This window comes from Poromitra crassiceps (assembly GCF_964638095.1).
Source record: "Poromitra crassiceps genome assembly, chromosome: 8".
NCBI classification, from domain to species: Eukaryota; Metazoa; Chordata; class Actinopteri; order Beryciformes; family Melamphaidae; genus Poromitra; species Poromitra crassiceps.
The window spans coordinates 31,216,861-31,234,285 of NC_139629.1; the positions used below are offsets into that span (position 1 = coordinate 31,216,861).

The window sequence follows — 17,425 nt, forward strand, 5'->3', positions numbered from 1 at the left end:
TAGGCTATATGCTACAGCACTTAGTCATTATACATAATATTATATACGTGTAGGCTATATGCTACAGCAGTTAGTCATTATACATCATATTATATACGTGTAGGCTATATGCTACAGCAGTTAGTCATTATACATCATATTATATACGTGTAGACTATATGCTACAGCACTTAGTCATTATACATAATATTATATACGTGTAGGCTATATGCTACAGCAGTTAGTCATTATACATCATATTATATACGTGTAGGCTATATGCTACAGCAGTTAGTCATTATACATCATATTATATACGTGTAGACTATATGCTACAGCACTTAGTCATTATACATAATATTATATACGTGTAGGCTATATGCTACAGCAGTTAGTCATTATACATCATATTATATACGTGTAGGCTATATGCTACAGCAGTTAGTCATTATACATAATATTATATACGTGTAGGCTATATGCTACAGCAGTTAGTCATTATACATCATATTATATACGTGTAGGCTTTATGCTACAGCACTTAGTCATTATACATCATATTATATACGTGTAGGCTATATGCTACAGCAGTTAGTCATTATACATAATATTATATACGTGTAGGCTATATGCTACAGCAGTTAGTCATTATACATCATATTATATACGTGTAGGCTATATGCTACAGCAGTTAGTCATTATACATCATATTATATACGTGTAGACTATATGCTACAGCAGTTAGTCATTATACATCATATTATATACATGTAGGCTATATGCTACAGCAGTTAGTCATTATACATCATATTATATACATGTAGGCTATATGCTACAGCAGTTAGTCATTATACATCATATTATATACATGTAGGCTATATGCTACAGCAGTTAGTCATTATACATAATATTATATACATGTAGGCTATATGCTACAGCAGTTAGTCATTATACATCATATTATATACATGTAGGCTATATGCTACAGCACTTAGTCATTATACATAATATTATATACATGTAGGCTATATGCTACAGCAGTTAGTCATTATACATCATATTATATACGTGTAGGCTATATGCTACAGCAGTTAGTCATTATACATAATATTATATACGTGTAGGCTATATGCTACAGCAGTTAGTCATTATACATCATATTATATACGTGTAGGCTATATGCTACAGCAGTTAGTCATTATACATCATATTATATACGTGTAGGCTATATGCTACAGCAGTTAGTCATTATACATCATATTATATACATGTAGGCTATATGCTACAGCAGTTAGTCATTATACATAATATTATATACATGTAGGCTATATGCTACAGCAGTTAGTCATTATACATCATATTATATACATGTAGGCTATATGCTACAGCAGTTAGTCATTATACATAATATTATATACATGTAGGCTATATGCTACAGCAGTTAGTCATTATACATCATATTATATACGTGTAGGCTATATGCTACAGCAGTTAGTCATTATACATCATATTATATACGTGTAGGCTATATGCTACAGCAGTTCAGTTAGTCATTATACATAATATTATATACATGTAGGCTATATGCTACAGCAGTTAGTCATTATACATCATATTATATACGTGTAGGCTATATGCTACAGCAGTTCAGTTAGTCATTATACATAATATTATATACATGTAGGCTATATGCTACAGCAGTTAGTCATTATACATCATATTATATACATGTAGGCTATATGCTACAGCAGTTAGTCATTATACATAATATTATATACATGTAGGCTATATGCTACAGCAGTTAGTCATTATACATCATATTATATACGTGTAGGCTATATGCTACAGCAGTTCAGTTAGTCATTATACATAATATAATATACGTGTAGGCTTTATGCTACAGCAGTTAGTCATTATACATCATATTATATACGTGTAGACTATATGCTACAGCAGTTAGTCATTATACATCATATTATATACGTGTAGGCTATATGCTACAGCAGTTAGTCATTATACATAATATTATATACATGTAGGCTATATGCTACAGCAGTTAGTCATTATACATCATATTATATACGTGTAGGCTATATGCTACAGCAGTTAGTCATTATACATCATATTATATACGTGTAGGCTATATGCTACAGCACTTAGTCATTATACATAATATTATATACGTGTAGGCTTTATGCTACAGCAGTTAGTCATTATACATCATATTATATATGTGTAGGCTATATGCTACAGCAGTTAGTCATTATACATCATATTATATACGTGTAGGCTATATGCTACAGCAGTTAGTCATTATACATAATATTATATACGTGTAGGCTATATGCTACAGCAGTTAGTCATTATACATAATATTATATACATGTAGGCTATATGCTACAGCAGTTAGTCATTATACATAATATTATATACATGTAGGCTATATGCTACAGCAGTTAGTCATTATACATCATATTATATACGTGTAGGCTATATGCTACAGCAGTTCAGTTAGTCATTATACATAATATTATATACATGTAGGCTATATGCTACAGCAGTTAGTCATTATACATCATATTATATACATGTAGGCTATATGCTACAGCAGTTAGTCATTATACATAATATTATATACATGTAGGCTATATGCTACAGCAGTTAGTCATTATACATCATATTATATACGTGTAGGCTATATGCTACAGCAGTTCAGTTAGTCATTATACATAATATAATATACGTGTAGGCTTTATGCTACAGCAGTTAGTCATTATACATCATATTATATACGTGTAGACTATATGCTACAGCAGTTAGTCATTATACATCATATTATATACGTGTAGGCTATATGCTACAGCAGTTAGTCATTATACATAATATTATATACATGTAGGCTATATGCTACAGCAGTTAGTCATTATACATAATATAATATACGTGTAGGCTATATGCTACAGCAGTTAGTCATTATACATAATATTATATATGTGTAGGCTATATGCTACAGCAGTTCAGTTAGTCATTATACATCATATTATATACATGTAGGCTATATGCTACAGCAGTTAGTCATTATACATCATATTATATACATGTAGGCTATATGCTACAGCAGTTAGTCATTATACATCATATTATATACATGTAGGCTATATGCTACAGCAGTTAGTCATTATACATCATATTATATACGTGTAGGCTATATGCTACAGCACTTAGTCATTATACATAATATTATATATGTGTAGGCTTTATGCTACAGCAGTTAGTCATTATACATCATATTATATATGTGTAGGCTATATGCTACAGCAGTTAGTCATTATACATCATATTATATACGTGTAGGCTATATGCTACAGCAGTTAGTCATTATACATAATATTATATACGTGTAGGCTATATGCTACAGCAGTTAGTCATTTCTACATCATATTATATACGTGTAGGCTATATGCTACAGCAGTTAGTCATTATACATCATATTATATACGTGTAGGCTATATGCTACAGCAGTTCAGTTAGTCATTATACATAATATTATATACGTGTAGGCTATATGCTACAGCAGTTAGTCATTATACATCATATTATATACGTGTAGGCTATATGCTACAGCAGTTAGTCATTATACATCATATTATATACGTGTAGGCTATATGCTACAGCAGTTAGTCATTATACATCATATTATATACATGTAGGCTATATGCTACAGCAGTTAGTCATTATACATAATATTATATACATGTAGGCTATATGCTACAGCAGTTAGTCATTATACATCATATTATATACATGTAGGCTATATGCTACAGCAGTTAGTCATTATACATAATATATACGTGTAGGCTATATGCTACAGCAGTTAGACATTATACATAATATTATATACGTGTAGGCTATATGCTACAGCAGTTAGTCATTATACATAATATTATATACGTGTAGGCTATATGCTACAGCAGTTAGTCATTATACATAATATTATATACGTGTAGGCTATATGCTACAGCAGTTAGTCATTATACATCATATTATATACGTGTAGACTATATGCTACAGCAGTTAGTCATTATACATCATATTATATACGTGTAGACTATATGCTACAGCAGTTAGTCATTATACATAATATATACGTGTAGGCTATATGCTACAGCAGTTAGACATTATACATAATATTATATACGTGTAGGCTATATGCTACAGCAGTTAGTCATTATACATCATATTATATACGTGTAGGCTATATGCTACAGCAGTTAGTCATTATACATCATATTATATACGTGTAGGCTATATGCTACAGCAGTTAGTCATTATACATCATATTATATACGTGTAGGCTATATGCTACAGCAGTTAGTCATTATACATCATATTATATACGTGTAGGCTATATGCTACAGCAGTTAGTCATTATACATCATATTATATACGTGTAGGCTATATGCTACAGCAGTTAGACATTATACATCATATTATATACGTGTAGGCTATATGCTACAGCAGTTAGTCATTATACATCATATTATATACGTGTAGGCTATATGCTACAGCAGTGTCATTATACATCATATTAAATACGTGTAGGCTATATGCTACAGCAGTTAGTCATTATACATCATATTATATACGTGTAGGCTACATGCTACAGCAGTTTCAATCATGAGAGACCAGAGGGTAAGGTTAATCAGCAAGCTTTATTAAAGTATGGCATGGCGATGAGATTCATGGCCTGAAGCGGTATGGCATTAATTCTGATGGCGTGGCAGCATGGCAACTGATTCTTTGGCGTAGTGACTCCGTGGCAAGATGCCTCTCTTCTTGAGGCGGGAGGGCATCTGCCCGGGCTAGAATAGGGAACCCCCCCCCCGTAGGGGATTCTTCGGGAGTCAATACATTGGTGGTGGACTGGGGAGGTGGGTGGGGTGAAACGCGGCTTCCAGAGAAGGAATTAGATCACTCAGTGCAGCGGCCAGAGGACAGGGAACAAGGACGGTGGTGCGCCCGGCGTGGCTATAAATACTGCCGCGTCATAGCCTCGGCACTGACGACATTAACGCCGTCACTTAGGCAAGTGCGTCACGCGGACGTCACTCTGGGATTACTGCACTGACGACGTTAAAGGTGTCACCTAGGCAAGTGCGTCACGCGAACGTCACGCTGGGATTACTGCACTTGTCGTCACGCTAGGATTACATGTGATGATGAGGTCGCTATGTCACTAGTTTACGTGTGGCGTGTGGCAGCGTGTCTGGTCTTCATCTTGAAACTAGGTCGAGACCATCATTTCAATCATGAGAGACCAGAGGGTAAGGTTAATCAGCAAGCTTTATTAAAGTATGGCATGGCGATGAGATTCATGGCCTGAAGCGGTATGGCATTAATTCTGATGGCGTGGCAGCATGGCAACTGATTCTTTGGTGTAGTGACTCCGTGGCAAGATGCCTCTCTTCTTGAGGCGGGAGGGCATCTGCCCGGGCTAGAATAGGGAACCCCCCCCCGTAGGGGATTCTTCGGGAGTCAATACATTGGTGGTGGACTGGGGAGGTGGGTGGGGTGAAACGCGGCTTCCAGAGAAGGAATTAGATCACTCAGTGCAGCGGCCAGAGGACAGGGAACAAGGACGGTGGTGCGCCCGGCGTGGCTATAAATACTGCCGCGTCATAGCCTCGGCACTGACGACATTAACGCCGTCACTTAGGCAAGTGCGTCACGCGGACGTCACTCTGGGATTACTGCACTGACGACGTTAAAGGTGTCACCTAGGCAAGTGCGTCACGCGAACGTCACGCTGGGATTACTGCACTTGTCGTCACGCTAGGATTACATGTGATGATGAGGTCGCTATGTCACTAGTTTACGTGTGGCGTGTGGCAGCGTGTCTGGTCTTCATCTTGAAACTAGGTCGAGACCATCATTTCAATCATGAGAGACCAGAGGGTAAGGTTAATCAGCAAGCTTTATTAAAGTATGGCATGGTGATGAGATTCATGGCCTGAAGCGGTATGGCATTAATTCTGATGGCGTGGTAGCATGGCAACTGATTCTTTGGCGTAGTGACTCCGTGGCAAGATGCCTCTCTTCTTGAGGCGGGAGGGCATCTGCCCGGGCTAGAATAGGGAACCCCCCAAAAGAGAGAAACCGAAAGGCCAACCGGTCTGCTCGCCTCGCGATACAGCGGGCGCTGGGCGGAAGGCGACGCTTGTCGCCGACCGGTTGGCTCGGCAGCACGGCGACTTACGGAAACCGTCGACCGGGCGAGGCCGCCGCGATGCGCGGGCGCGGGACGATCGACCAGTCCGGCATAATTCGGCGTTGGCCTAGTTCGGCGTTGAAAGGCCAACCGGTCTGCTCGCCTCGCGATACAGCGGGCGCTGGGCGGAAGGCGACGCTTGTCGCCGACCGGTTGGCTCGGCAGCGCGGCGACTTACGGAACCTATCGACCGGGCGAGGCCGCCGCGATGCGCGGGTGCGGGATGATCGACCAGTCCGGCATAATTCGGCGTTGGCATAGTTCGGCGTTGAACCCCCCCCAAACTGACTGCGGGCTGCTCGGCACCCAGAACACTTGCAGACCGCTCGGCACCTAGAACACTTCGAGTAGATTACTGGGGTCTGAATTAGTGGGGAGACTACAGGCTGCTCGACACCTAGAACACTTGCAGGCTGCTCGACACCTAGAACATTGGCAGGCTGCTCGACACCTAGAACACTTTGGGTAGTCTACTGAGGTCTGAATTAGTGATGCTGAATTAGTTATGTGACTACAGGCTGCTCGACACCTAGAACACTTGCAGGCTGCTCGGCACCTAGAACACTTCGAGTCGTCTACTGAGGTCTTGCTGAATTAGTTATGTGACTTCAGGCTGCTCGACACCTGGAACACTTGCAGGCTGCTCGACACCTAGAACACTTCGAGTCGTCTATTGAGGTCTGAATTAGTGATGCTGCCTCAGTGTTGAGATTTGGATTGAGCCCCCTCGGTTTTGGGATTTGGATTGAGCCCCCCCCCTGACTACAGGCTGCTCGGCACCTGGAACACTTGCAGGCTGCTCAGCACCTAGAACACTTCGAGTAGTCCACTGGGGTCTGAATTAGTGGGGAGACTACGGGCTGCTCGACACCCGGAACACTTGCAGGCTGCTCGGCACCTAGAACATTCACAGGCTGCTCGACACGTAGAACACTAGGCTGACGAGGACCAGCGGCCCATCTGTTGCAGGGAGGCGGAGGACACCCCTTGCGCGGCGGCTGATGTGGCCGCGCCGATCCTGAAGGAGTGGCCGGAATAGTGCTCCGCTGGGAGGTCGCACATCTGGAGGATCCGCTTGAGGTGAAGAGTGAACCAGGTTCTTGTCATGAGATGGTGGGGTGAGATGAAGGCGCCGTCGTAGGCTCTGGCTGTGGAGCTGGCCAGCCCCCCCCCTGATGTAGGACTGAGCGGCGTGGAGTAGCTGGGTGAGGCGGGGATCGTGATGGAGTGCCGGGGGCCTAGGACGTGGGTCCGGACTCATGAGAGGGTGAGGGCCGAGAACGGGGGAAGCGGCATTGGAGACGGGTCGGCTGCCGGATGGAGGTTGCGGAATGCGTCAGTACAATGAACACAGCCAACCACTGTCCAATGCAGCAATTAACATAATGGCTGTCTCCTCAGGTTTAGTGCTCATGGCCTGTTGAGCCGAGATGTCATTGACCGAATATGACGTTTGAATGGTGCAGAAGACCAATGTCCCATTGCTTTGAGAATAGATGCTGAGACATCTCAGCTGCAGAGGTAGACGTGCCAGTGCAGGAGTGGAGAGAGCAGCTGACGAGGGAGTCCTCATCATTTGCAGAGGAGACGGCGGCGGGGGTCGCCTTCCCTTCGAACTCAAGTCAGGAACAGAGTTAATCCTGCCCCACGTCAGGATCTCATGCGGTATGAATCTTAGAGGATAGACAGATCAAGTATTAGTTTGAGAGATAACAGTTGAGCCTTTAGCATCCCTGTCTGTTTAAAAATAAAGTGAATAAGAAATTAGTATTTTGTCACTGGTTGGGACAGCAATGGAATATTTAATTATGTCAAATAAAATCAATCCCCCAAAACACGCTTGACTTCCTCCTGATTGACAGCTGTCTTCAATGATTAAACATACATGAAAGAACTAAGGATAGAGGTCAGCGGCAGAGTCATGATTAACTTAAACCAAGATGGTTATCTGAGAAATTCCACTGTTTTATCCTATCCAGCAGACTCCCTTCTAACGTTAACGTATGCTGGCCAAACAATGGCCTATAGATGTCCGTTACTTTACCGGCTTTGACCTTCATGACAGCATGCCATGATGTAACTAGTAAACAATAGCAAGGAGAGGAGCCATCCTCAACATGAATGTGTTCTGGCAGAATGGACTAGCCGCTAGCTTTGTTGTTGAATATCTTGTTCATACTCCTCAGGGAGGAGGACTCACCAGACAAGAAACTCTATAACAGACTGGCCGTCCCAAGATGTCGCGTGAAATTCAGCCGCACATATGCTTAGGCAATCATCCTTACAAGAACTTGGCTGAAGCTGAGAGATTAGTGAACTCGATAATCCTCAAATATTTCTCACCAAAGGTTCATGCAGCTTTTTTTTTTTTTTTTTTTTATAATAATAATAATATAAAAAGTACCAACCAAATTTTACGGACTCAAGACTATATCGACACATCTTAATTGTTACTGTAAATTCAATGTGAAAATAAAGCTTATCCCTTATACCCGCAGCAATGATGCAAGTCCTTACTTTATATTTTACCAGCTGCTTCATATTACTTTGATTAAATGGTTTGATCAGAATTATTTAATGCTTACTAATTTCCCGAATACATAACGAGGCACTTTATCCATATCTATCCTTTTATAGGCAGAAGTTATTTTCAAAGTTTCATTTGAAAAAACAATTTATGAAAATCAAGCACTTCCAATAAGTATATTGATAAAGCATATTCCTGAACGTGATGGTTAAGATCAAGCATTTCCAACTTAATCGCTGAAATTGAGCTGTGCACCACCCACTGAGTGATTTGCATTGATGTAGTTACAATAGAACGCCACCAGAGTGCACCGGGGCTCAGCTAGAGGCACGAGATAATATAGCAGAATGAGAGTTAGGCTACATCATGCCAGCATTGTGGTGATGAATACCTGCCAGTAAACATCGGTGATATTGCCGAAATCAATCTGTTAGCAAACAGATCAACATGCCAACTTAGTAGCTTATCCACCAGGCTACATGAAATGATGATATATGCTTGATTGAATACTCAACTTTAGGACAACGCAGGCAACTCCATTTCCCAGCGTCCTTGTCGGTGAGGTGACGTCACTCAGGAGGGCCCCCGCACACCTGACGTTGATGCTATCTAACGTTAGCTGCTAGCAGCAGTAGCCGACAGCCCTGGCTTGGCTTTGTTTTAATGAAGAAACTCAGCGATGGGACTACATTTCCCAGTGTCCTTATCGGTGAAGTGACATCACTCAGGGGCACACTCCGGCTGCCATTGTGATTAGCGATAGCTTGCTAGGAGTAGCATAGCCAGCAGCCATGGCCTGAAGTTGTTCTTTGTGGGAGACGGAGTTTCCAAAACCTGGAGGCGGACGTGCCTCTTACTGGACGATACAGCAGTTAGTCATTATGCATAATATTTTTATGTGTATTGCTCGTTCACTTGAGAATCAGACAGGCCCAAAATCTGATCAAAGTGAGAATAATGTTCTAAACGTATCGGCTAGCAAAATATAACCTATCCCTGGATGTCATGATGAGATTAGATTGGTGAAAGTTGGGACAGAATGATTGCATCATTTTCTCCTGCAGCGCATCCTTTTTTTTTCTCCCGCTCTGCACAGCAGACAGGTAGGATGATCCAACAGCCTCTGAATGACAGGGGCTCAAAACTACGGTATAACAACTTTTTTTCATTGGTCATTGTGCCTGCCTACATATAAATTTGTGGCCTTTCCCCCAAAACACTGATGGATCTGGATAAAAGCGTCTGCCAAATGACGTAATGTAATGTAATGTAATATACATCATTTCAGATCTGATGCTTGCAGTGCGCTATAGGGGCAGAAACTCAAGTTTCGCTCCCTGTGCGTTTGGGGCTTAAGGCAATTTGGATAAAAGGAGGCCATCACATGTCTATTTTTAAAATGTTAAATGGCATATGAATGCTACAGTAATAACTGCTTATATGTGTGTCCGCAGTAAAGTTCCCCGGGGTGCGTACCTACATCGACCCCCTCACCTATGAGGACCCCAACCAGGCAGTGCACGAATTCACCCAGGAGATCGACGTCTCCTTCATCTCCATAGAAAGGATCATCGGAGCCGGTGAGTTCGGTACTGAGCATCAATAGAGAGCCAAAGTTGACATCACTTCCTGCTATAGCATGCATACCAGAAACCTTTTTGTGAAATGCCGATAAAAATAGTTTTACTTAAGCAAACCAAATGATTCAGCTATATTTAGAAACAGGAGAGAGTGTAGAACAGTTCACTCGGACCAAAACGTAAAATAATGAAATAAATATTGCGTTTTTGTGTTGTTTTTGGTCCAAAATGTTCTATGGTCTCTCCTGACTCTAAATATAGCTGAATCGTTTGACTAAGTAAAACTATTTGTATAAGCGTTCTACTGAAATGTTTATGAAAAAATAAATGGCGGATGAAAGGGCTCTGGTACGCATGTTGAAGCAGGCAGTGACGTCGACTTTGGCTCTCTATAGGCTACCGGGCAGCTTGTGGCCTGCGTAAAACATCTCAAAATGACACTGATTATGACGCGATCTAATCCACTGCTGTACATTTGTTGAGCCAAACAGGCCCATGGTCAGGGCCGCTGCTGGCCATTTGGGTGCCCTAAGCGTAATTGTTTTGTGGTGCCTTCCCCCCCCCCGTAAAACTTTCAATAACTGTCAAACGAAAGACTGCAAAATCATTAATTATGAACGATACTAGTGTATCTCACATTTCATTACATGTGGGAAACAAACAATTGTTAGAATTACTGTACATGTCAGCAAACAAGTGATTGTTAAACTGTACATGCAAGCAGGGGCGGACTGGGATCATAATTCAGGCCGGGCATTAGATACCAAGTAGGCCAGGCCGATACAGGCCGACGTGCGTGCTGGCGTCCGAAGGGCGGTGGCGAAAAATTTGGGCTGTTTGAAGCCCAATTTGGGCCGTTTGAAGCCCAATTTGGGCTGTTTGAAGCCAGATTTGGACCATCTGAAGCCCGATTTGGGTCGTTTGAAGCCAGATTTGGGCCAGTTGAAGCCAGATTTGGGCCGGTTGAAGCCAGATTTGGGCCGCTTGAAGCCCAATTTGGGCCGTCTGAAGCCCAATTTGGGCCGAGTCCAATTTTACAATGAGATGCACCCACTTTAACCCTGAATAAAGTAATAAAACCACTAGTAAACCAGTAGGCGGCGCCTGGCCTGCTGTTCAGTGAGTGGCCTGACTGAGGGCACCAAAAAAAAAAAAAAAAAAAAAAAAAATTTTTGGTGCCCTCAGTCACATGATGCGTACTCTGCGTAATGGGGTGCGGCGGGCCTGCCCATGGTTCAAGTAAAATACTCTAAAGTTTGAGCAGCTGTTGGTTGGCCTGATATTGCTACAGAAATCAAAAGTTTGATATTATGGCAATACTAAATCTAAACCGCATAATTATAAATAGGTTTTTAATCATGGTTTAATTATTTAAAAGAAAAAGAAAAGTGTCCATTAGTGTCCACTTCAGAGATGTTATAGGTTGAAATGGATATGTTTTGTGTTTCAAATCAATCAATCATACTATGGATCAATACTGTTATTAGTGAACTCCAGAGATCGGGACTTGGACTTTCGACTTGGACTCGAGTCGCACCAAACTCGCACACACAGTGACTTGAGACTCGTCCTCAAAAGACTTGAGACTTGACGCGGACTTGAGATTTGGGACTCGTGCATAATCTTTCCTGTTACTGAGTAACGTTAGTGTATCCATTTTTTAGCCACCCTCTCGAACTTTAGGCTTAGGCCTCTAGCTTAGGCCTCACAAAAAGCCATACTTGTGTTTGCTTAGCTTTGAAAAAAAATGAGCTGAGCTTGAGGCCAGGTTGGACTCAGATGTGGAGGTCACAGTGGAGATTTGTCCCTCTGCCTCAGGTGAGTTCGGGGAGGTGTGCAGCGGGCCGCTGAGGCTGCCGGGGAAAAGAGAGATCCAGGTGGCCATCAAGACCCTGAAGGCGGGCTACACCGAACAGCAGAGACGAGACTTCCTGTGGGAGGCCTCTATCATGGGCCAGTTTGACCACCCGAACATCATCCACCTGGAGGGCGTGGTCACCAAGAGTAAGTCAGCAGCTTGTCATTTCCGTGCGTTTTGTTTTTGGTGTAAGATTGAGTGAACTGAAGATGCTGCATGTAGGATTTACTTTCACGTATACATTAAATGAATTGTCAGTTCTATAGTTCTTTAGTTTATCGCTGTAACTAGTTTATATTAGAAGATCATTTTTTCTCCTCCCCCTGATAATGTCAAAGGTCACTTATTAGAATTCACAAAATATTGACTGGAATTTTTAATTGCAATGCAATGGGGCTACTAATATTGATGGCAACTGTCTAGTTTTCTTCCTATAGCATCAAAAGGTGTCTTGCCTACTGATTTGTCAGCAATATTCTAATGAGACTATTTTCCACTTGCCAACTTTTTACGCACCAGCATTTTAGTCCAAGCTACATTTTGTAATATTATGTTTGCTCAAACCAAGTCACCAGCTTCCGCCTCTATTTAATCAGTTCAATATCATTAGATTTGATTATTCTTCATGTGTGCTGTTTTTTTATTTTTTATGAATCGTAAGTTATTAAGTGAGTTGTCATATTTTGTTTCTCAGGCAAGCCAGTGATGATCATTACTGAATACATGGAGAATGGATCACTCGACACCTTCCTCAAGGTAGGAGACGAGGAAGAGGAGGAGGAGAGGATGATTGTAGGAAATAGACAGTGGATAAAGAGTAAGACGAATGTATGATGTTATATAAATAATCATTTTTGCAACACATTGGGCTTCACCATGAGGAAGTGGAGTCAGCTGTCAATCACGGTGCTGAAACAGCCACTGGACTTGAATGAATGTCACGTTGAGGTGTTGATGATCTAAGTTTGTGAGCAGAATAGGGAGGTTGTGGGATGCAAGGTGGCGAAATGCTATTTGTTGGAAATTGAACACATTGGATGTTTCTTCAGGGGCGAAGAGATTTAGGAGAGCTGTGTGTAATAGAGGTACACCACTGTGGAGAAAGGGGGTCAGTAGTAGACCGTTTTCCTCCCAAACTGTCATCAAACAGCCACTTTGAATTTCCACTCCCAGCTGGCTGCCATCCCAAACAACTGAACTGTGTTACACCAGAAGGGGCATTGCTTTAGAGCAGTGATTCCCCCCACTAGTGGGCCGTGGAGGTACTGCAGATGGGCCGCGGGTGGTCTGCCAACACTCCTGATTTTCGGGGGCAATCAAATGGCTGTAGCAGGGCCATTTGTAAAGCTACAGTGGAGATCCTGCTAGAAACAAGGAGACCTTAAGGCATCCATTGCTAGCATAATATGCTAGCTTGTCGGCAAGGGGGGTCGGCAATAATGCTCCAAACGGAGGTTAAATTTGGGCGAGGGAAAACTATTTCAAAGGGGTCCCTTGACCTCTCTGTTCAATTTATCTGAATTAATATTGGTTCAATGGGTACCCACGAGTCTCCTCTTTACAGATAAGCTAGCATTTTTCACAGCTTAGCATTAATAGCTTGTGGATTGATTTATTCTGTTCAATCATAAATATAAATTGGTGGCCTGAATCAAACTGTTGAATTTGCAGAATTTGATGATAGCGAATAGTGTCTGTGTCTCAGATGAGGATGAGATGCAAATGAGTTGGCAGACGAGGTTCAATGCTGCATGAGGTGGAGAGGAGAACCCCTGTAGCACATGGCTAATGGAGAGAAAGCAAGTCATATCATTCAGTACAGCAGTGAGGGAGGGGGTCAGGTCAGAGAGAGAGAGAGAGAGAGAGAGAGAGAGAGAGAGAGACCAGCCTTTACTATGAGTAAGGGCACAACAAGAGTGTGTGTGCAGTGGAGGAGCACCACTGTGGGTAGACTGGATCAATGGGATATGGAGCTCCTTCCTCCTGAACTATCATCATGGACCCTTAGAAGAAGATGTTGTTCGTACGTAGGCTACATCATAGATTTGACATTGTCTCCGCTGAAATATCAAGGCAACAAAGTGTTGTGGATTTGATCCAACCTCAGACCTTTGTCAAACGTCATATTCTCTCTCCCTCATCGTTCCTGTCACTCTCCACTAATAAACTAGGAAAGCCAAAACAAATGACTGACAACATGTTGATTGATTTTTTGTGTTTTTCCTTTCCTCTGTAGAAAAATGATGGACAGTTTACTGTAATCCAGCTGGTTGGTATGCTGCGTGGCATCGCATCTGGCATGAGGTACACACACACACACACACACACACACACACATACACGCACACACACACACACACACACACACACACACACACACACACACACACGCATATGCACACATGGAACCCAAACTAATACATAAAGTATAAGCAATAAAATAGGATCAAACAAAAATAAATTGCCACATCTGAAATACCATAGAGTACAGATAAACTAATGATTCACTTCTTCATAGAGTACAGATAAACTAATGATTCACTTCTTCATAGAGTACAGATAAACTAATGATTCACTTCTTCATAGAGTACAGATAAACTAATGATTCACTTCTTCATAGAGTACAGATAAACTAATGATTCACTTCTTCATAGAGTACAGATAAACTAATGATTCACTTCTTCATAGAGTACAGATAAACTAATGATTCACTTCTTCATAGAGTACAGATAAACTAATGATTCACTTCTTCATAGAGTACAGATAAACTAATGATTCACTTCTTCATAGAGTACAGATAAACTAATGATTCACTTCTTCATAGAGTACAGATAAACTAATGATTCACTTCTTCATAGAGTACAGATAAACTAATGATTCACTTCTTCATAGAGTACAGATAAACTAATGATTCACTTCTTCATAGAGTACAGATAAACCAATGATTCACTTCTTCATAGAGTACAGATAAACTAATGATTCACTTCTTCATAGAGTACAGATAAACTAATGATTCACTTCTTCATAGAGTACAGATAAACTAATGATTCACTTCTTCATAGAGTACAGATAAACTAATGATGATTCACTTCTTCATAGAGTACAGATAAACTAATGATTCACTTCTTCATAGAGTACAGATAAACTAATGATTCACTTCTTCATAGAGTACAGATAAACTAATGATTCACTTCTTCATAGAGTACAGATAAACTAATGATTCACTTCTTCATAGAGTACAGATAAACTAATGATTCACTTCTTCATAGAGTACAGATAAACTAATGATTCACTTCTTCATAGAGTACAGATAAACCAATGATTCACTTCTTCATAGAGTACAGATAAACTAATGATTCACTTCTTCATAGAGTACAGATAAACTAATGATTCACTTCTTCATAGAGAACAGATAAACTAATGATTCACTTCTTCATAGAGTACAGATAAACTAATGATTCACTTCTTCATGGAACTGGAGCTGGAGCCAAAGCCTTTGAAATCAAGCTTGACACTTGAAGTGTTAAAGCGGACCTATTATGCTTGTCCATATTTTGTGTCATATATATACTGTTACAATGTTGGATGTTCATATTAAACATGGCCAAAGTTTCAAATAATGAGGTAAACATGGGAAAGTTACTCACACAAATGGTTACATTTTGTTTATTGTTCATTATAATGCATGACCAAAAATAAACCATTCATCCATTCATTCATTCATTCATTCATTCATCCGATGTTATCCCCATTAGAAAAGAATTGCGAGAGTTGAATGAGAACACAGGGTCTAGGTGATGTCAGATAGACCCTGATTACCTAAGGCTTATATGGTCACTGTTCAAACCATACCCAACCAATGAGATCCTATAGAACCAGCCTTGAGTGCATGATGTCACAATTCACTCTACCCAACTTTACAGGCAGTACTTTTTATAAATTCACACCTTTTAAAACTGTGACAGTTCACACCACTTTAACACTGCATACTCTATATTATACATCAAATCCTTCAGCTACTTCTGCTCTCGCTCAAAATGTCAAAATGTAAGCGATGCGATGTCTAGTTTTTTGAGATATTAACATTTGTTTGACACTAGTGTTCCACTCTATTTCCCAGTAGTTTCTGCTGTCAGCTAAAGAGTCAAACAGAGCGTTTCAGACAGAGGCTGAACTGACGGACTGCATAAAGGAACAGAAGATAAATAAGGACTTTTTTGGAAAGCTACTCAAGTGGAGTCGCAGCATAAACTAATAAGACATTATATTATCATAATAACCAACATGTCAAATGATTTCATGTGTTTGTAAGTTGTTTGGCATCTGAATGCAGGGCGCAACAGTTTAACACCTAACTGGTTTCACCTGGATTTTGCAACAGCGTGTGTGATTGGCTCCTGTGTGTTCTGGATTTTGCTACAGCGTGTGTGATTGGCTCCTGTGTGTTGGTGAACGCAGGTACCTGTCTGACATGGGCTACGTCCACCGCGACCTGGCAGCTCGTAACATCCTGGTCAACAGCAACCTGGTGAGCAAGGTCTCTGACTTCGGCCTGTCCAGAGTCCTGGAGGATGACCCCGAAGCTGCATACACCACACGGGTAGGAGAGAGAGAGAGAGAGAGAGAGAGAGAGTGTGTGTGTGTGTGTGTGTGTGTGTGTGTGTGTGTGTGTGCGCGCGTGCGTGCGTGCGAGAGAGAGAGAGAGAGAGAGAGATGTTACTGTAGGGGAAAGTGTATGTTGTGTCTGTATAGAGCTGTGGTTCTCAATGTGGGGTCTGTGGACCAGCAGGTGTCCTTTCCTTAGCACATTGATCAATTGCTACTTCATGATTTCATTTGCAAGACATTTATATAATGTAGAAGAATGACTGTTTTGGGGCATGGTGGTGCAGTGGTAAGCGCTGTCGCCTCACAGCTAGAAGGTCCTGGGTTCGATTCCCACCTGGGACGCTGTGAGCGCTGAAGGAGTGCGTGCCCGTCCGCATGTCCTCGAGTGCCCACCGCCCGGGTGGGGTCGTCAAAAGGGGCCTTTCTGTGTGGAGTTTGCATGTTCTCCCCGTGCCTCCTGGGGGTTTCCTTCATATAGGAACCCCTTCACCAAAACATGCAATATCCTGGTTGCTGATGTGGTTCCTCCTCTGGTCGTTAGGGGCGCCTGTTCGGAGGGAGGGGAACTCGTTGGAATAGCGTGATCCTCCCACGTGCTATGTCCT

The 17,425-nt window shown here is 41.5% G+C and overlaps 1 protein-coding gene across 1 annotated transcript in view; it reads left to right on the forward strand.

Moving 5' to 3' along the window:
• The window catches only part of epha5 (EPH receptor A5), a gene marked incomplete at both ends in the record, with an annotated part of 204,562 nt that overhangs the window by 150,558 nt on the left and 36,579 nt on the right, over positions 1-17,425 (forward strand). The window contains 5 exons of the mRNA XM_083641694.1: positions 10,229-10,354; positions 12,173-12,358; positions 12,907-12,968; positions 14,449-14,516; positions 16,671-16,812. Of these exons, the coding sequence (XP_083497820.1) occupies positions 10,229-10,354; positions 12,173-12,358; positions 12,907-12,968; positions 14,449-14,516; positions 16,671-16,812 (584 nt within the window). The remainder of the gene's footprint in view (positions 1-10,228; positions 10,355-12,172; positions 12,359-12,906; positions 12,969-14,448; positions 14,517-16,670; positions 16,813-17,425) is intronic.